The sequence below is a fragment of the Furipterus horrens genome, unplaced genomic scaffold, assembly GCF_987537825.1.
Source record: "Furipterus horrens unplaced genomic scaffold, mFurHor1.1.pri manual_scaffold_6, whole genome shotgun sequence".
Taxonomy (NCBI): domain Eukaryota; kingdom Metazoa; phylum Chordata; class Mammalia; order Chiroptera; family Furipteridae; genus Furipterus; species Furipterus horrens.
Window position 1 is genome coordinate 77470823 of NW_028327176.1, and position 27813 is coordinate 77498635.

Consider the following 27813-nt stretch of genomic DNA (forward strand, 5'->3'; position numbering starts at 1 on the left):
TTTAATACCACAGACATACTGCATATTGGTTGAAGGCCGAAACCCTGCAATAGTTGAGATTTTTATCATTTCTTCTGAACCAATTTATGCCCCCTAGGAAACATCGCTCCATTGAGAAAGAATGCCATAAGACCTTGTGCTTTCTAAAAATTATTTTCCTATATTTTCTTCTGAAATTTTCATGTTAAAAAATTTAATCTATATTGAATTTATATTTTTGTAAGGCAGAAATCCAAGTATTTTCTCCAGCAAAGTAAGCTGTTACCCATTATTTTTTTAAATACTACACTCTTTCTGTTGAAATACTACCTGCACAATATGTAGGTAATCTTTCCCTTCTGAGGATAACTGGCATTACACATGGACTACTTTAAGTGAATATACTTTTTTTTTAAAAAGACCAAAATTTCATAGTAAATGATGAAAAAAAACACAACAACTCTGATAGGGAGTTTAGCTTGAAACAATAAAACAAGATTCTTATTTTCCAATGGCTTATGGATGAATTAAATACTTCTCCAACATCATTTTCCTAGACTTTATGAAATCCTCCACATTTTCCAATATTTATAACTTTACTATGCAATCAATTTTCACCGTATTGTTCAAGCAGTCAGTTAGAAAGTGACCAACAAAGACAAACACCATGGTTGCAGATGAGATTTTACTGTAAAGCTTAGAGGAATTTTTGAGTTTGGTTTCCTTTCATGTGAATGTGTGTTTGTATATACTTGATTTCTGAAGTATGCACGTTTATGCATATACATATATATGTACATACACACACACACACACGATTCCATTCAAAGACATCACAGACTTTAAAATACCCCTTCATGCATCTTTGACAAAGAAAGTAAAAAAGCTGACAGCACTCTTCATAGTTGACATCAATTGTATAATGAATCCTTTTGTCAGATGTTAAAATTTTAAAAACCACATCTTAAAACTTACAAAATATGGCATAAACAATGTTGACACTGAATACCGTAGTCCCTCTCTATATTGTGGTTCACTTATCGCAGCCTCACTGTATCACGGGATTTTTAAAAATATTATATTTAATTATTTATCGCAGATTTTTCGCTGCAGCGCAGAATTTTGCGGTACTGTATACGTATGTTGTTAAAGTTACGTAGGTTTAAGAGTGTAGAATAGGTTTATGACCATAAGTAGTGTTTATAAAGTGTGGAAAAGGTTAATAAGGAGTAGGAAAGGTTAATAAGGGACTGGGAATGGTTTATAAGAGTGTGGGAAAGGTTTATAAAGCCTTAAAATATATATAAATACTAAAATATATGTAAGGTTCCTACTTTGCGGATTTTCACCTATCGCGCGGGGCGGGGGGTGTCTAGAACGTAATACCCGCGATAAGTGAGGGAATACTGTACTCTAATTTGATCTATTCTGCACCACTACCTCCATTTAATTAAAATCAGCTTTTTGCTGCATTTTGATATCTAGTAGGCTAAGCTTCCTTTGTTATTCTTATTTATTTTAAAAAACTTCTTGCTGCTTCTTGCACATTTACTCTTTCAAATAAACTTTTTAAGTTTTTCGACAGAAGTCCTACAAAGACTTCGAAATTATATTAAAGTAGCTTTCAACCTTTCCTCATACAAACATGAAACCATTTTCCAGCTACTTAGATTTTTACTTATGATTGACTTTTAAGTTTTATAATTTTCTATATAAATCTCTTACATATTTTTGTTGATTTATTTGTATTTTAGCTTTTGTTGCTCTTGATGCTGCTTCCTCGGTTATCTATGTTTTCTATAACATTAATTATATTAGTAATACACTTTTATTATTGTTTAAATGGAATTTATTTTTTAGAGCAATTTTAGGTTCACAGTCAAATTGAGAGGAAGATACACAGATTTACCGTATACCACTTATTCCCTCACATGCATAGCCTCCCCCATTACCAACACCCCCACCAGAGTGGTACATTTGTTACAACTGATGAGCCTACAGGGACATATCATAATCACCCAAAGTCCATGTTTTACATTAGGGTTCACTCTTGGTGTTGTACAGCTCAGGTTTGGACAAATTTATATAGACATGTATCTACCATTATAGAATTATAAACAGTAGTGTTACTGCTCTAAAAATCCTCTGTGCTCCACCTATTCATCCCTCCTTCCCCACCTAACTCCTGATGGCCAGTGACTTCTTACTATCTGCATAGTATTGCCTTTTCCAGAAAGTCACATAGTTGGAATCATATATGTAACCTTTCCTGACTGGATTTTTCACTTAGTAATATGCATTCAAGTTTCCTCCATGTCTTTTTGTGGCTTGATAGTTCATTAGTGAACAATGTTACATTATCTGGATATACCAGTTTAATTGTCCACTCACCAACTAAAGGACATATTCCAAGTTTTTACAGTTAGGAATAAAGCTGCTATATACATCTTTGTGCAAATTTCTATGCAGACATAAGTTTTCAGCTCCTCTGGGTAAATGCCAAGGAACACAACTGCTGGATTATATGGTAAGAATATGTTTAGTTTTGTAAAACTGCCAAACTATCTTTCAAAGCGGCTGAACCATTTTATATTTCCACCAGTAATATATTCCTGTTGTTATATAACCTTGCCAGAATTGGTGTTGTCAGTGTTCTGGTTTTGACCATTCTAACAGGTGTGTAGTGGTATCTCACGTTGCTTTAATTTGGATTTCCATGATGTGGAGCATCTTTTCATATGTATATACCCTCTCTAATGAGGTGTCTGTTAAGGTCTTTGGTCTATTTTTAAATCGGGTTGTTTTCTATTGCTGAGTTTTAAGAGTCCCTTGTATATTTTGCATAATGATCTTTTATCAGATAATTCTTTCCCAAATATCTCCCACCACTCTGTGGCTTATTTTTTATTTTCTTGACAGTGTCTTTTGCAGAACAGAAATTTTAATTCTCTCCAGCAGATCTGTACCAAACTCTTCCTCATAAAGGCATATTAGAATCCAAATAAATTAGTGTGACATTAGTCTAAGCATAAACTCTAACGTGATCTAATTTTAATATTTTTAATTAAAAAGAAATCAGTTGCAAACTCCATTATTCGTTATAAAAACTTTTGTACCTACTACATGACCTCCATGACATGAAAGTTCATCTCTGTAATATATAACATAACACTACAGAAAAAAAAAAAAATCCCCCCCAAACTGTTTTAATTCATTCTTGAGCAAACTCACCTTTTTGTTTTGGAAAAATCTGTTCAGGATGCTGTAAAACAATTTTACAGTACATTAGATAATTATGTAACATATAAACCCAAGTGAAATTTTTTAAAATATTAATTAAGATAATTACCTTCATAATTGGCCTGGCTCGCTTCTCAAATAAACCACTGGGGAAAAGATAAGCAATAGCTCTCTGAAAATATACATAAAGATTAATTAACAATAGTTACAAAAACCAGTTAATGTTACATTAATAGTTACTGAGTACTTACTATGTGCCAGACATTACACTAAGAGTTTCATACACATTATCTCATTTCAAAGTTTTCTAAGTAAGTTACCACATAGCCATCCCTCAAAAGAAAAAAAATTGTAACAAAAGTAGTCTCTAGTTCTACGACCCCCAGTAGATGACTGAAACCACTGATAGTACCCAACCCCAAATATGTTATGCTTTTTCCTAGACACACATACCTTTGGTGAAGTTTATACAGCTTCTATTTTGGCATATCTGAACTGCCAGCATTACTACTCTTGTGCATTGGGGCCAGTATTAAATAAGGGTTACTTGACTAAACGGACTGTGACACCTCAACAATGGACCTGATACTAAGTGGCTAATGAGTCACAGCAAATACAGCATGGACAAAGGCATGATGCATTTCCTGGATGAGATGGAGCAGGACAGCGATTTCTGGAATTTTCCATTTAATATTTTTGGATTGAGATAGTCTGCAAGTATTTGAAACTGTGAAAAGTGAAAATGCAGATAAGGGGGGACTACTATATTAAACTATTAAGTTTTAAGCAATTTTCAAGTGTCATTTCAAACATAAAAGTGATATCACACACAAATAATCTCTTTTTTTAAAATACTAGAGCTGCTCCTATACAACTGTGGTATGTACTCAAGAGCAATTGTTCTAACTCCCAGCTGGTACTGCAAACATCAAAGACAGAATAGTGAAAAGAGCAGCTCCAAGTTTCATCCACAGTGACACACCCACTGATTTTTTGGCTGCTCTCTGAAATTTTCCTCAAGTTGTGAGAGGTTTCTAAACTACACTTTCCCAAACAGTTCTCACAGGTGTCAGTTTCCTCAGTGGGGATGCTACTGGCATTCTAAGTGTGACAGCTCCGTTGCAGGAAACTTTTCCCGATACTGCAGGTCATTAAACATCCCTGGCTCTTTTCTACAATAAAATCTGTGCCAGTGATATCCCCAGAGCTTGTGACAAACCTCATGCGCACACATTTCCAGATGCCCTTCCCTTACCACTTAAAAGCAGCACTGCTGCAAACCTGAGAACTGCTTCAGCCATTGGTCTTTTCCAATAGCCCTTCTCACAATTAAAAGCAACAAACAAAAACAACAACAACAAACCACCCACCCACACAACCAACCACTCTAACTAACTAAATGCTCCTTTTTGTTGACAGACGTAAGATGAAGTCGGTGGCCTCGGATCGTAGCACTCCATCTGAACCCTAAACGGACTGGCACCTGGGGTGAGCGCTGTGCTGCTCTCTGGAGAGCCTGTTCTCAGCACTGGCCTGCTGTCTCCTTCACACAGTAAATGTGCTGGACCCAGTTCTGCTCCTGAAAGGAGGGTCTATAATTTGGGGGGTATAAATTCAATTATATTAGGAGCCCAGTTGCGTCTTTGGGTCAAGCTTCATTCTCATTCAAGCTTTTGCCAATAAAATTGGCATTAAAAAAACTTAAATATCAGGGTTATTTTTATGAACTTTCTAAAACCAGGGACACCTCTCCCTTCCTTCTCTGAAGGAGAAAAAGCATATTTTTAAGTAAGTGATGTGAATAACTACCGTGGAAAAAAGATAAAACTGGATCTAAACCTCACACCATACACTAGAATAAACTCCACATGAGTCAGAGGTAAACACAGAAAATAGAAACAAAACAAATACTAGAAGACAACATGGTGAATTCCTTTATAATGTAGATAGGCAAAGTCTTTCTTAACTGTGACTCAAAATTCAGAAGCAAACCAAAAACTGCCCAATTAAACTACATTAAAAATGAAAAAATATGGCTCAAATGTATTTCTAATAAGAAAAGTACAATTAAAACCACTCAAATAACACTTTTAATCCAACAGAACTAGCAAAACTTCAAAAGCTTGACCACACACTGGTGGAAGTGTCAAACGGCACCACACTAAGACTGGAAGTTTGACACTACCTAACAAAACTACATGTCACCCCCAGCAATCCTACTTCTATAAATTTACGCTGAAGATACATCCCCTTACAAACATAGGTTATTTATTATTTATAGATTTACAAGAGCAAAATATGAGAAACAACTAAATCCCCATACATCTATGTGATCAGTACTTTATACCCAGAAAAAAAAAAAAGATGCAAAAGATGCAAAAGAAATGTATTCAGAATGAGATGACTGGTGTGAGAGAGACAGAAATAAGAAAATACATATTGGAATAGGAGAAAAATATACATAGGCTTCTTTTTGCAAACATAAACACAGGAAGAATAAAGTAGAAAATAATAAAAATCATTACCTCTTAAGGAATGGGTGGGAGCAGGGTGAGAGGCACAGGGGTGAGAGTAAGACTTCTCTGAGTATACTTTTTTGTATACTTGAACTTTGAAGAATGAAAATGTTTTATATATTAAAGACAAATTTTCAAAAGAAACGCTAAAACTTAATTCAAAGAGAAGCAAATAAATCTGATTCTAAGAACAGAAATAACTGTAAATAAATCTTCAGTTTTCCTTGCTGCGTTTATTGTTAGTAGTAATATTAATATTATAATTCTGAAATATTTTATTTATATTGCAGCATAAAGGAAATAAGAAAATATATTAATTTTATAATTATCAAAATTTTATTGCAGAAGAGATACAAATATAATGTTAAATAATGTTAAGTTTGAATTAGACAAAGCAATATAAACTTATGATCCTCAAAAAACATTATCCTATATTATTTCTGTAATATTTAAAAAATATTTTTTTTGTTCTGTCCCTTGAATGAGCATAGAAACAATGGAACTCCCGGAGCAATGGGTGACCCCTAGTGTAACATGAGTCCCCAAAATTCCCCACAGCCCATGGTTTGGGGGATGGGGAAAGGGAACAGCTTTTAAGGTATTTTGCACATCTATGGTGGGTAGATATTTCTTGGTTATGCAAATAGCTATGGCCAAGCCTTGGTTCCAAGGAGATGGGAGGGGTTTTTGATCATAGAATGGTGACCTAAGAGCTTATGGGACGGCATGAGATTGTGTGTGTGGCCGAGACCAGTCACCCTGTCTACTGCATAACAGGCCATAGTCAGGGATTTAAAAATAAGGTGGTAGCCATTAAGCAGGGGAGAGCCACACGGTCTGAAAGGAGGTAGGGAAGAGCAACACAGTTTAAAAGGAGATAGAGGAAGCCATGTGGTCTGAAACAAGGACAGGCCCATGCAGCCTAGGCTAGTAAGAAAGCGGCACACAGCTGCTTTGATCATGCCTGCTCCAGCTGACTCAGAAGCCACCAAGGACTCTTTTAAAACTTGTGCCTTTCCGGGACTTCACCATGATCCAGTGCAACATGGCACATGCTTTCCTGGACTTTTATACAGAGGCTAGTAATATCCTGGACTATTATGCAGAGGCTGATGACATTGTACCCCAGATCCTGAAAGAGAGTTGATAGGTAAGAAATGGAAAACTTCTGGGCATTTTTTAGCTTTTAGTCTTTTGGGGAGCAAGGGAAGTGGTGGATCTTGTGGGAGAGCAGGGCTCTGGCTTGAACTTCTCCCAGCACCCCCACCCACAGGTTGGAATATTGTAAATAAAGACCTGTTTTTCTCAACACTAATTGTTGAGTCTTATACCAAGGTGCCACGTGATTGAACGCCACTTTGCTCGGTAACACTAGCATCTAAACCCTGGTTTCCAATAGTTTCCTATTATAAGGAACTAAGGCAGAACAAGTAAAAAATGAGCGTGAGACATCTTCCTGATCCAGAAAACAAGCAAGAACTCAAAAGGTCACAGAGGCCAACCTCAAGGGCCCCCTACTGGCCAAACCTGGGCCAATCTGGACATAAAAAAACAATGACAATGCCTCATAACACTCAATATGTGAGTATATGTATGTTCAACATCGTGTGCATACATCCGTTGAAGGGTGGGAGGGGGGCAGGAGGAGAAAAGATAAGCTTCTTTAGAAAACAATACCAGTTAATAAAAGTAGAAGGAATGACAGAAGTAGAAAATCATTGCTTTACAACTTCCAAGGTAATCCTTAATTTCTGGCAAGGATCATCAATAGATGCTAAAGTCATCTGATGAAAGGTTACTGGAGCACAGAACAGTGGACTCCGAATATCCTACAGATTACTAATTATAGAAGGAAAAGCTCCTTTATAATAAAGAGGTCTAGTGGTCACCACCTTCACCAAGGGATCAGGCATATAGTACAATCTATAGTGGGACAAACTAACTGTACTTACTGGTGGGAGGCAATGAGAAAGCTACAATATCATGTAAGTATTATCATTTATACATCCTAAATCTGATCATGAGGAAGCAATTAGAAAGACAGAATGCCAGACAATTGTACAAGAAAAGTGGTCTGAATTCTACAAAACCCTTAAATGGCTATAAAGACATTTTGGGAAAAACTGGGGAAACTACATATAGATTACATATGACATTATAGAATTATAACTGCAACAGATGTAATAACAGTACTGTAGGAGACAATGGTATAAAGGATTTTTATGTATTTGGGGTTTAAATAAATGCTCATGTATTTAGGGGTTAAGTGTTATGATATCTGCACTTTGAATGGCTCACTCAAAAAATTTTATATATACGAGGGAGATAAAGGAAATATGGCAAAATGTTAACAACTGGTAAATCTATGTGAAGGGTGAACAGATGTGTGTATGTCTGTATTCACTGACTACTCAAATTTTCTGGAAATTTGAAATTTTTAAAAATAAAAAGTTGGGGGGGAAATGTTAAAAATTAAGTAAATAAGGTCTTTCTAAACCCAACCTGTCTCAACAGGGCCACCAAGAGCCTACAGCACATGTGGGCCAGCTAGACTTCAGGCCTGGTTCTCACAGTCAGACACAGCAGCCCCAAAGCTTATCAGATGTTTTAGCAAAGCAGCTACTGAATCCAAAGCCTGGGTGAGAATATTAGACAGCGTGGAAAACTAAGCTCAACTCTTCACCTTAGAGTGAGATCACCATAATTACCGGAAGGAAAATCTAAATGACTTCTAAGATCAGTTTCGAACCATCACCGGCATCACTTTCAAATATGAAAATGACTACTACCTTAGTCATCACCGGATAGTGTCCTAGAAGGAAATAAAAATGTGAAGAATTCTATCTCACAGTTGGATTTCTAATGAAAATGAAGACTTAGAAAAGTCACAAAGAAGTTAACTGGTAGAACCTGAAAATAAACCATAAATTGCAAAAGATGTCTAGGTCTTACAGGCAATATATATTTCAGAAAAGAAAAGAAAAGAATCTAAGAAAAAATGTGCTGGAAGTATTCTGAAATTCCACTGAAAGGATTAAGAAATGTGGCTTTGCCTTTCTAAAAAACCCTCAGCTAAAAGTAAATTAACAATATTTACTAATTTATATTTCCTCACTATATTAGGTTGTAATAATAATACAGCAACTCTACTATATTATAGTATACCATACTATATCAATAATTAATAATGGAGTATGTATAATCTACTATGGTATATTGTTACCAACTATATTACATTATAATGTACCTAACTATATTAGGTTCTGTACCAAGTACTATGTTGAAGGTCCAGAGAAAAAGATACCATGTCAGATAAAAAACAAAATCGTAAGCTAGTAAAAAACAATTAAAAACAAAAGAAGGACATGGACAACGGGGTGGGGACTGACTGTGGGAGAAGGGTGGAGCGGGGAGCAATGGGGGAAAAGTGGGACAAGTGTAATAGAAAAAGAATGAATAAATAAATAAGAAAGATGGAAGAAAAAGAAACAAGAGAAGGAACACTAAAAAACATACACCACTTCCAGCCAAGATGGAGGCCTAGACAGACACACTGCGCCTCCCTCCACAGCTAAGAAGGAATACGACTACCTCAAAACTAGAAACAACCAGAAGTTCCAGAAAATCAAGTTGCATGGAAGTCCAACAAACAAAGATATAAAGAAGAAATACCCAGACAGGTAGGGGGGGCGGAGCCGGGGCGGAGAGGACACGCTGTGGTAGGGGCAGGCTGGGAGAAAGCGCAGTTACATGTTTTAAAAAGTCAGGAGGGACACCTGGGGAGCATTCCCAGCTCCTGACCAGACTGCACAGCTCATAGTCCCAGCCCCCGGGAAAATCAAGCCTCATTGCTTCTGACTGTGCAGACCAGTGGGGGTTGGGGGCAGAGGAAGACACTGCTCATCTCTCAGCAGAGACTGCTTGTTTAAAGGACCCCCACAATCCTAGAACATCCTCAGACCCATCCACTTTGGGGACAACGGCCAGGGCAACAGCTAGAGGGACGCCAGTCCCATACGGAAATGGGAGAAGTGCCTGGAAAAGGGGCGAGTGCTGAGCAAGCAGCATTGTTCCCTCTCAGACCCCTCCCCCACATACAGTGCCACAACGTGGTGAAACGGGTCACCCTGTACTGACGAATCCCTAAAGCTCCGCCACTTACAATGTAACAAGAGCAACAGCTCTACCTAACACAGAGAGGCAAACAAACACAGGAGCCTGTCAAGATGAGGAGACAAAGAAGTATGGCCCAAAAGAGGGAATGGATCAAGGTTCCAGTGGGAGAACTAAGCGATGAGGAGATAGCCAAGCTAACAGATGCAGAATTCAAAACACTGGTGATAAAGATGCTCACAGGCTTGACAGATATGCTTGAGTATGGCAAACGCAAAAGGGAAGAAGTGAAGGCTATGCTACGTGAAACAAAGGAAAATCCACACAAAACCAATGGTGAAGGGAAGGAAACTAGGGTTCAAATCAATGATGTGGAACATAAAGAAAAATAAACAGTCAACCAGTACAGAATGAGGAAACAAGAATTGAAAAAAATGAGGAGAAGCTTAGGAACCTCTGGGACAACTTTAAACATGCAACATTCAAATCATAGGGCTGCCAGAAGGATAAGAGGAAGAGCAAGAAATCAAAAACTTATGTGAAAGTATAATGGAGAAAAACTTCTGAAATTTGGCGAAGGAAATAGATATACAAGTCCATGAAGCACAGGGAGTCCCAAACAAGCTAGACCCAAGGAGGACCACACCAAGACACATCATAAATAAAATGCCAAAGGTTCAAGATAAAGAGAGAATCTTAAAAGCAGCAAGAGAAAAGCAGAGTTACCTACAAAGGGGTGCCTATAAGACTATGAGCTGATTTCTCAAAAGAAACTTTGCAGGCAAGAAGGGACTGGCAAGCAGTATTCAATGTGATGAAAAGCAAGGACCTACAACCAAGATTACTCTATCCAGAAAAGCTATCATTTGGAATGGAAGGGCAGAAGAAGTGCTTCACAGACAAGGTAAAGCTATAGAAATTCATCATCACCAAGCCATTATTATATGAAACATTATAGGGACTTATTTAAGAAAAAAAAAAAAGATCAAAACTATGAACACTAAAATGACGACAAACTGGCAATTCTCAACAACTGAATCTAAAAAGTAAAAACAAAATCCAACTAAGCAAACCAGAATGGGAACAGAATCATAGGTATGGGGATCATTTGGAGGGTTATCAGCTGGGAAGGGGAAGGGAAAGAAAGGGGGAAATGGTACAGGGATTAAGAAGCATAATTGGTTGATATAAAATAGACAGGGGGAAGTTAAGAGTAATATAGGAAAGGGTAAAGCCGAAGAAGTTATATGCACGACCCATGGACATGAACTAAGGAGGCTGGGATTGCTGGAGGGAAGGGGGGTACTGGGCAGAGGGGAGCAAAGAGGGAAAGAAATTGGAACTACTGTAAGAACATAATCAATAAAATATACTTATAAAAACAAATAAAAAAATATACACACCAGTTCTTTTTCTCCAAATAAAATATACAAAATCAAAAAGACACATTCCCACCATGGTGTCCATCATATTTAGTATGCACTGAATAGCACTAACATGACCTAACCTATTACTTCCATTTATCTTCTACTGGCATCCTAAAAAGATTAAAAAAATTTTTTTTTACATATTCTGAAGCAAAGGACTACCTGGATTTTATGGAAAAAAAAATAGTTTTGTTGCTTTCTGTGATTTCTTAAGTCCCAGTTAACACACATAGCTGTTAAAACTCTAGTCAGTGACTACCCTTTTGAACTAACTAGAAAATATTTCTAAGAACAAGAAAATTTTGAGTGTTGGTATTAAGTTGAACAGCCTATAGACATATTTTGGGCAGAGCATTCCATGCTTTAAACCTTTACTTTCACTGCATTTTAGAATTCTGAAGAAAGGGAGTGGTGAACATGAAAACAGGATGAATGTGTAAACAACATAATCTTTATGTCTTATAACCATCAAAATATTTTTCAAAAACCACCATTTCCAGTGGTTCTGATTTGTAAGGACGACAACTTTATCTATTTGCCCTGAGGATTAAACAAGGTATTTATAAAAGCATAGCACACAGCAGGCATTTGATAAATGTTAGCTATACAAAATGTTCAATGTGAAGAACTTTCCCACATTCCTTTAAGACATATAAAATAGTCATGCATTCATTAACTCTATTTTACAGACAGAGAAGGAGCAGCAGTTAAGCAACTAGCCCAAGATCACACTGAATGGCAAAGCTAGAATTTGAATTTTCTGAAATTTAATTCTGGAATGTGCTCTTCCTTTCCTATCACAGGGAACCAACCCAGTTCTCTCAGAAAACAGATTTACTTCTTCACTGACATCAAAAACATTCAGCTATTTAGTGGTAAAACTACAAGAAAAACCCAATGTGCTTAAAAGTAACTGATCATTCATCTTAATAAATTTTATTCAACAAGTACTTATGCCACTTAAGTTCTAGGCACTCTTTTAGTTTAGAAAGATGGGTAAGAAATGAGTCCTGACTCATAGCAGTGGAGACACGCACATGTATGTGAAATAATGTGGCATAATAAAATAATATATACATGATGTGTGAGAACTATTTATAGGTTACATGGTGGGTATTAATGAGGGTGGTCAGTTATTTTCAGTGATACTTTTCATCTGGGTTTCCCTAAAAAGTCACTTTCTCCTTTACATAGTTTTTTTTTCTCTCTGGAAGATTGTTCTATCTCTGGTTCTATTCCTACATTTAACATGTTCCTATTTGTCTTCTGAGACCTAGATCAACCACAACCTTGTCTGCAATGCCTACACTGATTTCCCAGGGCTCTGTCATTTTCCTCTTTTTTTACACCCCTATTAAGCACTCTCCAAGCTCTTCTACTGCTCTGCCACCTCAGTCAAACAGGAGAGATCACCATCAGGACCCATACCATCTGGCTCGTCCATTCTCTCCCTGTCCTTGTTCACGCTTTCAACTCTCACGTTCCCTATTGCATTCACAAAGGGCTGCCGCTCACTTTTTCCCTTTTATGTACTAATTGCTGCCATATTTGTGAGCAACCCCAGTGCTCATGTGAACAAGCCATCTAAACAAGACTCCTGATGTCATTCAGGTCAATAAACACCTTTGTTTCCCACTCACATTCTTATCCTTTGAAGCATACATTCACCTACTAAAATACCTCATTCTTTCCCCAACAGATTTCAATCTGGCCTCACCATAATCCCAATCCTGAAATTGCTTTGTCAGGAGTCACCAAGGCTGTTTTTTCAAATCTTATGACTATTCTGATCTCTTCGTGTGAGGTCAGGCTTCCCTTCTCTTGTAGCCATGTTCCCTTCCTAGCTCTCTGCAAGTTCCTTCTTGGTTTCTTCTAAACACATCTCTGCTCTCCCTTAAAAGGAAGAGGACCAAAGTGCTGTCTTTGATCCTCTTATTTTCGAGCAAATTATATACAGAGAGCCTAAATCTCTTTCTCTAGCTTCAATTTCCAACTATGAATGTCTTTAGGATTTCCCCATTTAAGTATCCTAACAACACATCCAAAACTATTCCTCAAATAATTTTCGTTGCTTTCTACCAATTCTTACTCTCATGTCCCACTCCCTTCTATATAGACTATGTTCAAATTAGTTTTGTTAGATATGGTAGTAATATTCTAGTTTTAAAGGAAAATATCCTAACTTCTGGTACACATATACTCAAGTACTTGGGGGTGAAGCATCATGATGTTTGTAAATTAAAGACACAGTTGAAGCAAATATTGCAAAATGTTAAAAGTTATTTAAACTAGGTGATGCTCATATACCATGCCTTGTACAATTATTTCTCTTTTCTCTCTATCATTGAAACTTTCATAAGAAAAAGTATACAAACTGATGTCTAGTGCTATTGCTACTGGCCTATAATATTTTCCTCTCTCAGTTCTGGTCCCTACCCCCATATACTATACATACTGCATGCGTGTGTGTGTGTATGTATCATATAGATCTTTTGTTGTATAATCTAAAACGTCTTAGTAAACCTCTATTGACTTATTTAGATATAAGCAGTCATTTTCTACATTTCTAAATTTCTATTTATTCTTTTCTTGTATCTCTGAACTATTTCAAAACCAATTCTGCAGGAATTTTGGACTGTTTCAGTGAAAGACAATATAAAAACAAAATTGCAGAGTATTAGTTATACTTCCAAAATGTTCTCTTTTAAAAATAACACAAAACAAAAAAATTCAAATTCTTATTTAGGGAAGAAACGACAGAACAATCATCCAGGCAACAATGCCCAACAGAACTTCCTACAGGGATGGAAATTGTCTATAATATGCACTGTCCAGTATGACAGCCAGTAAGTACCCCATGACTATTGTGCACTTGACATACAGCTAATGCAACTGAGGAACTAAATTTTATTTAATATTAGTTAACTGTATATATTTAAATAACACATAGCTAGTGTCAACCAAATAGCTCTAGACAATTTTAACCAAGACTTCATGCAGTATAACTAGTGCTGCACTGTTACTGATGTGTATTTTGGCAAGGTTTTTAAATTTCATTAAGCTATAACAAAGTCTGTAATTTAATTTTACTGGTCTAAATTAACAAAATATACTGTCACAAGAGAGTATTAACAATCTAATAGTCTTTGAATAGAAGATTTCTAAAATGAAGCTGATCACAATGACCATTACTGATTTCCTCTTCTGAAGGGTAAGAGGGTTAGACGGGTAGCATTTTAATACTTCAGATCTATGACTTGATTCTTTGGGGGCTTGCATGGGTAACTCTTACCATGGAAACCATCTGGAAAGCTGACTTTCCTGACACCTGGCACTACTGAGGCCCTCTGCTACTGACCAGAAAGGCCTGAATTTACCGCTTTAAGGCAAGAGAACTGGGATTAGGTACCTCATTTCAGCCTGAGTTCTAAAGCTGGGGCAGGAGTGGGAAACGTTGATATTTGGAAACATACCAATGACAAAAATGACAAGTGTCTACCTCTTTTTATGTCCTGAAGGAACAGTACGGTCCTCTAGCACCCACAAGGGCAAGGCTTTGTTTGCAACTGCCCTCCAGGGAGCACCCTCCCCTTTGTCCAGTGTGATTTCCGGTCTAGGTCCAGAGTAACCGTTACCCAGCACCAGGAAGGAGTACATCATCTTTCTCTCCAAAGCCTGCTGCTGATAGTGATGAATCTACTGGAAATTCTACATGTCTGCACAGCATGAAAACATGTGTGCTGCAGTCGGCTGTTTCAGCACCAATGTCACCAGCATGATCCTGCTGGAGTTACTACTGCTGTGTCTTGTTACTGGAAGTTCTGTATGACTTATGAGGGCACTGACCCCACATTACCTTGTAATGGGTGCAAGACCCACTCAGGGAGTGCAACAGTTTTTCTGCTTTCTTCCTTTCAGATCATCTTGCCACCCCGAAAGTCCCCATGGTAAGATTTCACCTTACTTGACCAGGATTACCTGGCCCTAATTCAAGGCTTGGCTAGGAGAAATTAGCGTAGTAGCAGGTACACCCTATGCCCTTAACTTGGTCTATTAGGGCTTTATGACTTGCCATTTATTTTAACAGAAAGGCATTTGTTCACGTCCTTCCAAATATAACTTTAACTCTCCATCTCTAGACTTACCCCCACTAACTGGACCATTTGGCTTCCTCATGTAGTTTCTCTCAAAAGCCAGAGACTCAAGAGATTTCCCCAAGCTCTCCTTGCAGATGGTAGACAACTCCGTCTTCACTCCTTACACCTGACAGTCTCTGCCCCACACTAGGAAACATTTCATGGAAGATCAAGTTTTCCACAGGCTGATTTCTTTAGTCCTTGGTGCCTCTCAAAATATGCTATAACTAAAAATACAATTTTCCAATTCAACGTAAAGCTAAAGAGGGTATTTCAAGTAAGAATTACAACAAATAACACAGTTGGGGATAAATGGGCTATTTCACATAAAAGTTTAAATTAAAAATTTGGTTAGGAAAGGTTCAGAAGTACAGCTAGAAAAGAAAATGAGAAACACAAAGGCAAAGGAAGTGTTAAAATATTTAAGTCTTTTTTTTTTTTAGCAGTTTTCTGATGTTATTCAGAAATACCTATGTTGGCATGATACAAAATGCATAACTTTAATATTATGATATGTGAAATTAAGTCAACCAGAAAACCACTGGAGGTAATACTTGACTCTCTCCTAATGTTAGCCTATCTGTCAACTGGCATGTGCTGCCATTCCCTGGTTCCTGTGTGGCACCTACCAGGAACTAGGGGAAAAAAGCACCAGCAGGAAATGGTATAGGCCCTCAAGTGCATTTCACATCTGAATTGGGGTACAGCCCACTTGGACCAAGTTTATCAACCATGAGAGAATTAACAGAAATTTCATAATTATATAAAATAAGTACTTTTTCACTTCCTGGCAACCAACCTGAAAAAATATTATTTAAACTAAGAAACTCAATCCTTCTACAAAAACAAAAATAAGCCTATCAATTGGAATTCAATTTTTAAGAAGCTTAACCAGTATCATCAGCCTAATATTTTTATGTTTTAGGATTAGCATTTGTGTTTCAAGAGATCTTCTCTCAGTCTAGATACCAGACTTTGGATATGGTTTGTAGTTAACACACTGGTATTCAAACATCAACATCCATGAACATATACCTGACATGTATACAAAATCATTGCCTTACTCTGATTTAAGGTAGTTGATGCCTTAATCTTTCCATTTTAAATTCACTCAGAAGAAAATCTGAGCCACAGGAATAGAAAACAAAGTACATTTTCCTATAATAACATCTACCTTAATAATGCCTATATTAAATACTTGAATTTGTATGAAATTCAACCACAGTTCTTAGGTGTTTTAAACTAATATCACATTTGAAAAAAATATATATATGGTTTTGGTTCAATGGGTGCTTGTCACAAACAAACAAAAATATCCCTGCCTCTTTTGGGAGAAAAAAAAACCAAAAAACTCCTCTGCATGTTTTAGCAACTCTTTCCTCCTAGAAACAAAGCATTGGGGGAAAAAACCCAACCAAACATACAATGACAAAAATGACAAGTGTCTACCTCCTCTTATGTCCCCAACTTACAGTGGTTCAACTTACAATTTTTGACTTCACAATGATGCAAAAGCAATACACATTCAGTAGAAACCATACTCTGAATTTTGATCTTATCCCAGGCTAGCAATATGTGGTACTGTACTCCTTCCTGATGCTGGGCAGTACCCATAGCTCTCAGTCAGCCACACAATCATGATGGTAAACAATCAACACAGTATACAGTGTGTTCACTGTGTGAGATGATTTTGCTCAACCGTAGGCTAAGGTAAGTGTACTGAGCATATTTAAGGATGGCTAGGCTAAGCTCTGATGTTCAGTACATTAGGGATGACAAATGACTTTTTTAAAAACATACTATTTCTGGATTTCCAGCCAAGATGGAGGCGTAGGTAGACACGCTTCACCACCTCCAAAACCATAAGAAGGAATACAACTAACTCAAAACTAAAAACAACCAGAAATACCAGAAAATCAAACTGCATGGAAGTCCCAACAAATAAAGATATAAAGAATACTCATCCAGACAGGTAGGAGGGGCAGAGAAAAGGCAGAAAGGACACTGTATGGCAGCAGCAAGGCAGTGGATATGGTCAGCTTGCTGAAAGTGCAGTCACACATTTTAAAAGTCAGGAGAACACCTGGGGAGAGATCCACCCCAGACCAGACTGCACAGCTCATGGTTCCAGTGCCGGGGAACATAAAGCCTCATTGCTTCTGACTGAAAACCAGTGGGGATTGAGGCTGCAGAAGAAACTACCAGTCTCTCCGTAGAGTCCATTTGTTTAGAGGGCCCCCAAGGTCCTAGAACATCCACAAATCCACCCATCTGGGGAACCACAACCAGGGCAACAGCTAGAGGGGTGACAGTCCCATACGGGAAGCAGGAAAAGTGCCTAGAAAAGGGGAGAGTGCTGAGAAAGGAGCATTGTTCCCTCTGAGACTCCTCCCCCACATACAGCACCACAATGTGGTGAAATGGGTCAGCAGCACTGACGAATACCTAAGGCTCCGCCCCTTACAACTAACTGGTGCGACGGCTCTACCTAAGATACAGAGGCAAACATAGGAACCTGTCAAGTTGAGGAGACAGAGAAGCATGGCACAAAAGTGGGAACAGATCAAGGTTCCAGTGGGAGAACTAAGTGACAAGGAGATAGCCAACCTAACACATGAAGAGTTCAAAGCATTGGTGATAACGATGCTCACAGAGTTGACAAACATGCCTGAGTACAGCAAACACATAAGGTAGGAAGTGAAATCTATACTAAGCGAAACAAAGAAAAACCTACGTGAAACCAATGATGAAGGGAAAGAAGATGGGGTTCAAGCAATGATTTGGAACATAAGGAAGAAATAAATAGTCAACCAGTACAGAATGAGGAAACAAGAATTGAAAAAGATAAGGAGAGGCTTAGGAACCTCTGGGACAACTTTAAATGTACCAACATCTGAATCACAGGGCTTCCAGAAGAAGAGAAAGAGCAATAAATTGAAAACTTATGTGAAAAAATAATGAAGGAAACCTTCCAAATTTGGTGAAGAAAATGGACATACAAGTCCAGAAAGCACACAGAGTCCCAAACAACTTAGATCCAAAGAGGACCACACCAAGACACATCAGAATTAGAATGTCAAAGGTGAAAAATAAAATCTTAAAAGCAGCAAGAGAAAAGCAGAGAGTTACCTACAAAGGGGTGTCTATAAGACTATCAGCTGATATCGCAAAAGAAACTTTGCAGGCACGAAGGGACTGGTAAGCAGTATTCAAAGTAAAGAAAAGCAAGGACCTACAACCAAGATTACTTTATCCAGCAAAGCTATCATTTAGAATGGAAGGGCAGATAAAGTCCTTCCCAGACAAGGTAAAGCCAAAGGAGTTCATCATCACCAAGCCATTATTATATGAAATGTTAGAAAGACTTATTTAAGAAAAAGAAGATCAAAAGTATGAACAGTAAAATGACAACAAATTCACAACTATCAACAACAGAATCTAAAATATAAAAATAAAAACAAAGTAAGCAAACAACTACAATAGGAACAGAATTATAGGTATGGGGATCATTTGGAGGGTTACCAGCTGGAAGGGGGAAAGGGGAGAAATGGGGAAATGGTGTAAGGATTAAGAAGCATAATTGGTAGGTACAAAATAGACAGAGGAATGTTAAGAATAATATAGGAAAGGGTGAAGTCAAAGAACTTACATGTATTACCCATGGACACGAACTAAGGGGGGTAGGACGGCTAGAGGTAAGGGGGGTACTGGGCAGAGGGTAGCAAAGGGAAAAATATTTGGGACAACTGTAACAGCATAATCAATAAATATGTTTAAAAAATACTATTTCTGACATATGATATTTTCAACTTAATAATAGGTTTAAGATGTAACATTATCATAAGTCAAGAAGAATCTGTATACAGTTAAGGATAAGTACAGATAGAATCCTTTAGAAATATATTAGACTATAGCAATACTTACTTGAATCCAAAAGAAAAAAAAATGACTGATGAAGAATGTAAATTAAAAAAAATTAATCCAAATGAGTCATGGAGTAAGGTAATGTTCAATTATAAACATGTTTCTTACTCTTTCATATTTTAACTAGAATATTGGTATTGAAGAGTTCCCTGAAATGAAGGCAAAGTACTTTAACTATATTCTTAGGTTTATGTCAAAGTATAAAAAGACTGCAGACTCAACCCAGGAGAAGCATGGGGTCAGGAATGCAATCTCAATTAATTAGGTATCCCAGCTGGGCAGTGGGTTTGCAGCTGTTAACTTGATCAATGACTTACCTAAATGTCATCTCTACTGATTCGCTTATAAATTACCAGCAAGTGAGACTAATGTACAGGTGCTAATTTATTTAAACTGTTCTCTACATTTCTACATAGCTTTATAAACTGCATCTGGCACCTAATGTTAGCTGTCAGTTGTACTTAGACATGCCTGTCCTAACGACTCTGTTCATTAGAAGTGAGCACAAATTATGAAATATTGTGAAAAATGATACATCAAATGGAATGGGCACAGCAAATCAATTAGAGAAATTTCATACAGCATATTCACACTTAGGAGAATAAAACATTCTGGTTTCAGAATGAGGTCTATAATACCAATTAAAAAGTAATTGGTAGACTTCAGCAGTGTTATATATCAATTTGTTGGCTTTTTTCCTGAAATTCTATAGTAATGTAGAACTTAACTTTTAACTCCCAGAGACATTAGTAAATGCAAGTGCAATTCTGTATTCACATTATTTAATATGTCTCCAAAAAAATTTATAACTGACACTGCTTAATTCAAAAAGGAAAATGCAAATTACCAGTGGTCCTCAACTTTTTGTGTTTACAGCATGAGTTTGAGAAAAATAATTTTTGATGGTACATGTGAAAGGATTAAAAGACTCAATGATACTAAACATATTAGCAATAAAACTGTAACCCAGTGTCCATTCTAGCATAACAATGAGATATAATGTCTATTAAATTCTATGGCCACTGACTGCACTATTCACCTGCCAGCCGTTAGTCCTGGGTCACTATTTGAGGACAATTGTTTTCTGCCCTGCCTTTGTTACAGACTATGGGACCTATTTCTTTATAGTTTCCACACATAAGATCTTCTTTTGACCAAAGTGTAATGACTTTACATTGAATTACAAAACCCATTCAGCTCAATATTCAGTTGACAGGTTCCTCCTCCTCGTAACATATATTGTTACAGCCAAAAGTACTTCTTATATATATACTGATCAGCATTTGGCAGTCACCAGTGAAAGGTTTATGGAATAGGAGTTGAGAACCACAGCATTAAGACCTACTTTCAAAATATTTTGCATGCATTTTAAGTACTCTCAGCAAGACACCATATATTCTACTGATTGTTTAGAGGGACCTGTTTTTCCTCCTATTAGATATTCTGAAGGTCATCAGTAACACCATAGTAGTTCAGTAGGAAAGAGTAGTAGGTGATTTCTAGCTTTTCAATATACTTAAAAAAATCAGGCAAAAATTAAACTTTATGAAATAGAGAAAATTGATACCTGTCAATGACGTTTCTTTTTAATTCGTTATTTTATCAACTAAAAACAATTTTTCATATAAATTTAATACCAAGATTGAGCATTAAATACAGCAAAGTAATTTTGCAAAAAAGAAAAAAAAAATTCTAGCAGTTACACAGTCTGTAGTTTTAATAATTAAAAATCTATATAACTTAACATTAAAGTATCAATACTTACATGCAGAATTATTTTTATTCATAAAATTGTATTTGATTTAAAAAAATTTTTTACTAGCACATATCTGATCTCTTTTTAAATTATGAAATTAAGGAAACACTAACATATAATATTAGCTAAGTATAATTTTCACACATAAGTTATATATGCTACACTCAGTGAGGTCAGAGGCCGAATATCTATTCAAGTTCAGCCTTCTGGAATAAAGTTGTAACCTAGAAAACAACAACAAAAAAGGACTATGAAGAGCACAAATAGCTGACATATTGATAAATTCATGATTTTACTTAGCAGGAAGGGCACACAGGTCCTCATACTGAGTCCAATGGCCCTTAGTTTTAATTCACATGCCTAACAAGTTTAGTAATGCCAGAAGGTTGAAAATCATGAGAGAAAGGATAGGCAGACACATATACATTGACACCTTGACAGGAAGGGAGACAGTAGGAATCAGAATAAAGCATAGCGAGGCCATTCAGTACACAGACAAACATTCATTCACTAGGAGCCACAGTCGGGAATCACAGTTTCACAACCATACTAAAAAGAAAAATCCTGAGGCACTGTAAGGTTAAGTTATATTCACTATACTCTACTGTATAAGGCTGGGGAGACCACAACTTATTTTAGAAAACATTACCCCAAAACATAATCTTTGAAAGTGTAGAAAAATAGACTTTGGATACAGAAAGACCTTGTTCAGCCCTAGTTTCTTAACAATAAGTACTGCCCCATAAGGTTTTTATAAATATTAAATGTGGTAATGTGTATCAGGTTCCCAGACAACATTCTGCACATATGTAAGAGGTGTTTAGTATGTGGTAGTATTTTTCATTACAAATAATCAAAAATAGGTCTCCCTTATCTGGAGAATACCCTTTTGTGAAATATCTGATTTCCTGATCATATTAAATAAAATTACTGTACCTAGTTTTAATTTATATACTAAAAAACAAACATATTATAAAAAGCATTATAACTTCTAAATATGTAACAGCAATCACAATGTTCTTCCAAAGATTATCTGGAAGGTTAAACTATTTTCCTGATTTTGGATATAAAATTATTTTTGTCTTTAAAAATAATTAAGCATTTTGTTAATATGGAAATGTTAAATAAGACCTATCCACTATAAGTTCTCTTTCAAGTTATACACACAGCTGAAATGCTTACAGAAATAATAGTTTCAAAAAATATAAATGAAAAAGGAACCATAATGGGTAAATTATTTTAACACCTTGATAACGGTTATGATTGTCCTCTTTGATTTTATAACTACTAAAATGTCAAAGGGAGCCCACTTAATTTAATAAAATGCCAAAAGAGTTTATTGATATGTGAGACAGTGAAGCAGATCAATCACCTGCAGAAAAGTCTAGCACAGCAGAATTACATCACTGGCGTCAGGAAAATGGCTAACACTCCCTCCCATAAAGACCTGGAGAGAGTGAGACAAAGCACCAGCCTACTATACAATGCAACCTCCAGTTTAAATCACTCAGTGATAAATCAATGTATTCCCCAGTATTTCAGATTACTCTCCCCAATATTCAGTCTCAGGTGGCATGAAAGATTTGTGTGACAAAGGCAATTAGAAAACTACTAAGCAATTCAAGCTATGGTAATTTTATTTATTATAATTAATTCTAATGAGAATAACACAATGCATTAAATTCATGTTCCTTAGTTATAGTCTTAGATAGGCAAGCAGCTGTTATTACTTTAGAGATGAGAAAAGCAAGTGTTAGTGCCATGACTTGCTCAATATTCGTCGTCGTCGGCAGCCGTCCGTCTCGAGAGACGATGGTGTAGCTTCTTAAGAGTCTATCTGCACCGCCGAGAATGGCTGTGCAGTCCGACTCGGGAGTGACACGGTATCTGTCTCCTCCCGTGTTGAATCGACATCTTGCGATGACGCTGGAGTGTCCTCTCCAGTGAAGCTGAAGCTACAGAGCCTGGGCAGGGTGATATGGAGGGTCTGCTGTTGCCCATGCAGCAGACCCCACCTCTCTTCGCAGCTGAAGGGTCCAAGGGAAAGACGGAGTCAATACAGCTTGGCTTCAGGTGCGCCGCAGGAGTTGCCGGTGTTGACTACAACGTCAAACCGCCTTAGGGACTCCGGCTCCGGATTTTCTGTCGGGGTTTACTCCCTTAGCCTTTCCCCTGAAGAGGTATGCCGCAAGGCAGCGGAGGTTTTTTGGAGACAGAGTTTTCCTTCTCTGTTGCTCAATATTACAATGTTAGTAACACTGCAAAATTTCTTATCCCAGGTTCTGCATCTTCCTATCTCACTTCAACTACATTTATTTTTTTTAACGATCCATTTAACAACCAAGTTCTAAATGTTCTGCATTTATATTCCTTGCAACACAAGGAATTCAGTATCATTTTAGAAGATTCTACATACTTTAAACAAGTAATTAGAGACTTTTTCATATTACAGTAATTCATGAGTTCATTACTTTTTGTTAAACCTCAGGAAGTTTTTTTATTACATTCTATTAGCACAATGACACAAAATAACATCAGCTGACACACACACACACACACACACTTTTAAAAGTACAGAAAAACGCCCTGACTGGCGTGGCTCAGTTGGTTGGGCGTCCTCATATAAAGCAAAAGGTCACTATCAGTTCAATTTCCATCAGGGCAAGTGCCTGTGTTGCAGGCTGGTCCCTGCTTGCATGCAAGAGGCAACTGATCAATGTTTTCCTATCTTTCTCTCTACTTCTCCCTCTCTCTAAAAATAAATAAATAAAATCCTAAAAAATAAAAAAAGGTACAGAAAATCTGCCACTTCTTACATTTACAGTGTGACGTTAATTTAAACATATCTTCTCCGGAAAAAATCCTATATTTTAAAAATCAGAACTAAACATATTGTTTCTGATTGAATGAGAGGATCCTTTAAGATTTTTCTAAATACTGTAATATAAAAAGGATACTCTAGATGCAGACACCAATGTGTGTCTGTTGTAAACACCCTAAAAGATTTAAATATATTTTAATATATGAAAATAAATATTTTAAATCTTAAAAATTTTTACTTAAATACATTTCATAGAAAGTTTTGGCTATTATTATTTTAGCAATTGGTTAATAAGAAGTGTAAAAAACTTTCTAAAACATAAAGTTTAATCTAAATACAATGACACCTAATTTATTTATGTAAAAATTATATAGTGAGCCTAGACTTTTAACTATATAGGTAAGTGAATTAAATTATAGGTCATGTCTATTCTGTAGAAATGAAATTCTCATGAAAATAACTTTAACATTCAAACTAATATTCCAATTAAACATCCAAGCAATGAATTAACTGTTCCAAACAACATAATTCATTTTTAATACTTAGGTTGTGAAAATGCTTATCCCTTTGGAGAGAATTACAAAACTGTTGACTGATTCTGTTTCTCTCAGTGAGCTAAATATGCCACATGTACATCCTAGAAGGTTGTAAAGAGATGCTTAAAGATGTCTTAGAGGTAAACTCAGTTGGGTAGTGGGATCTTCCTGCTGAGAACTCAGGAACACACAGGTCACAGGAGAGAGGGAAGGACTATTTTTAAAAGCAAACAGTAATAAAAATTAGTATGCCCCCCCCCAAAAAAGCCAGACACAAATGGCTTTAGTGATGAGCTCAACCAAACATTTAAAGAATAATTAATACCAATACTTCACAAACTCTTTAAAAAATGGAGGAGATCATTTCCCAACTTTTTTCTGAGGCCAGTATTACTCTGATATAACAAAGACATTATAAGAAAACTACAGATCAGTATCAATTAGAGCAAAAATCCATAGCAAAATACTAGCAAGCCTAATCCAGAAACACATTAAAAAAAAAAAAAATCAAATGTACAGACTTCCGGCCAAGATGGAGGCCTAGACTGACATCCTCCATCTCCCTCGACAACTAAGAAGGAATACATCTACCCCCAAACCAGAAATAACCACAAGTTCCAGAAAATAAAGCTACATGGAAGTCCAACGTATGAAGTTATAAAGAAGTGGTGCTCATCCGGATGGGCAGGAGGAGCGAAGCCGGGGCAGAGAGGCCAAGCTGTGCTGGCAGTGGCAGCTGCGCTGATGGCAGCGGGACAGCGGTAAGCACAAACACCCGTATTTAAAAAGAGGCAAGAAACACCTGGGTAGCACCCCCAGCTGCAGACAAGACCCGTCAGCTCACAATTCCAACACCAGGGAAGGTAGACTCCCATTGCCTTAGACTGTGAAGGTTGGAGGGGGTGGGGAGGGAGGAAGAAGCTCCCAGTCTCTCAGGAGAGAGTAAACAGCAAGAATCCATCTTGGACCTCCGTCCTCACACAAAAAGCCACAGCGTGGTGAGAAGGGTTGCCCAGTAGTGAAGAGTGCACGGGGTTCTGCCCCCTATAGCATAGGGGGTGTGAGAGCCCCACCCAGGAAGCAAAGGTAAACACAAAATGGTCAGGATGGCACAGATCATGATAGAGATCCCAGTAACAGAGCTGACCAGCCAGCAAATATCCGATCTAATGGATCAGCAGATAGGAAATCTTTCTGAGGCACAGTTCAGAGCTTTGGTTATAAGAATGCTTACAGACCTAACAGCAGATCTTAAACAAGACAGGGAAGGAATGAAGGCTAGTCCTGCTGAAATGAACGAAAACACATACGAAACAAGTGGTGAGGGAAAAAAAACAGGGATCAAATCAACAAATCGGAACATGGGGAAGGAACAAACAATCAACCAGTGCAGAAAGAGGAAACGAAAAGTGAGGAAAATGAGGAGAAGCTTAGAAACCTATGGGACAGCTATAAGTGGGCCAACATCCGAATCACGGGGTTGCCAGAAGGTGAAGAACAACTAGAAACTGAAAAATTATGTGAAAAAACAGTGAAGCAGAACTTACCTAACTTGGGGAAGGAAGTAGACTTCCAGGTCCAGGAAGCACAGAGAGTTCCAAAAAAACTGGACCCAGGGAGAACCACACCAACACACATTATAATCAAAATGTCAAAAATTAAGGATAAAGAGAAAATCTTAAAAGCAGCAAGAGAGAAGAAGAGAACTACATATAAAGGGGTCCCTATAAGACTCTTAGCTGATTTCTCAAAAGAAACTCTGCAGGCAAGAAGGGACTGGCAAGAAATATTCAAAGTAATGAAAAGCAAAAACCTACAACCACAATTACTCTATCCAGCGAAGCTGTCATTCAGAATAGAAGGGCAGAGAAAGTTCTTCCAGGACAAACTAAAACTGAAGGAGTTCATCAGATCCAAATCACTGTTATATGAAATGTTAAAGGGACTTGTTTAGGAGAAAGAGGACCAAAACTATGAACAGTAAAATTAAAACTGTATTACAACAACCAACAACAGAAGCTAGGGAACAGAAACAAAGGCAAACTAAGTAGGCAATGAGAATGGAAAAAGAATTATAGGTATGGGGAACATATTGGGGGGAGGTCAACACGGAGGGGGAAGGGGGAAAAGGGAGGGAGATGGTACAGGAATTAAGAAGCATAGTAGGAGGGAGTGGAGTAGATAGGAAGATGAGAAGAACTATATGCACAAACAATGGGCATGGACTAAGAGGGGGGACAACTCGAGGAAGAGGGGTCATTGGGTCAAGGGAAACAAAGGGAAAAGAAATTGGGAGAACTGTAACAGCATAATCAATAAAACATATTAAAAAAATTATCAACACTGACAAAGTGGGTTTTATTCTAGAAACATAGTTTAACACGCATATCAATGTAAAAAACAAATAATTTGTATCCTTTAAAGCAGCAATTTTCAACCTTTTTCATCTCACAGCACATAAACTAATTACTAAAATTCTGTGGCACAACAAAAAACTATATTTTTTGCTGATCTGACAATAAATTTAAAAAGTATGTACAATGTTGATTCATTCATACCTGATAGCTATTGTTGTGTTGGCTGTTGTCATTTTTGTAATCTCACAATCTAAGGGAAAAGAGGTCAGTAACCCTGACTAAATAGTCAGGTATTACATGCTTTAAAAATTCTAGGCCATGGTACACCAGTTGCAAATCGCTGCTTTAAAGTATTAAGTTTGATACAGGATAAAATTTGATTCTTATGAATCTTAACTGACATCTTACTCTTGTGTTAGCTCAAGGTCCTCTTAAAAGTTTAACTATTAATAGTAATGTTTCACTGAACAATGTTTAAAAGATTTTATTTATTATTTTCGTTTTAGAAAGAGAGGAATGGAAGAAGAGAGGGAGAGAAATGTCAATGTGAGAGAGAACAATCAATCAGTTGACTCTCATAGAGCCCCAACTGGGAACCAAACCCCAAAACCTGTCAAGGGCACTGACCAGAAATGGAACCAGTAACCTTTTGCATGCCTGGATTGCGGGTTCAGTCCTTGGTCAGGGTGTGTACAAGAGACAACTGATGGATTGATGTTTCTCACATCATCATTTCTCTCCCTTTCTTCTTAAATAAAATCTTAAAAAAAAAAAAAAGCCTGTAATATAGGCACTAGAAAAATTATTCCTAAAGAATAAACTTTTAAAAATGCCAAACTTAAACTCTGAAAACTGTTAAATATCACTGAAAGAAATTAAAGATGTAAATAAATAGAAAGACAGGTCAAAAGACAATATTAGGATGGCAATACTCCCAAAAATGACCTAGAGATTCAACACAATCTCTATAAAAATGCTGGCTGGCTCCTTGTAGAAACTGAGAAACTC

General features: G+C 37.0%; 1 protein-coding gene across 2 annotated transcripts in view; it reads right to left on the reverse strand.

Annotated features, from left to right (window-relative positions):
- The window catches only part of MRPS9 (mitochondrial ribosomal protein S9), a 61198-nt gene that overhangs the window by 21680 nt on the left and 11705 nt on the right, over window positions 1-27813 (reverse strand). For both annotated transcript variants that reach the window (XM_090281872.1, XM_090281873.1), the window contains exons 3-4: window positions 3329-3391; window positions 3211-3241 (exon numbers count right to left, since the gene is read on the reverse strand). In XM_090281872.1, the coding sequence (XP_090137998.1) occupies window positions 3211-3241; window positions 3329-3391 (94 nt within the window). The remainder of the gene's footprint in view (window positions 1-3210; window positions 3242-3328; window positions 3392-27813) is intronic.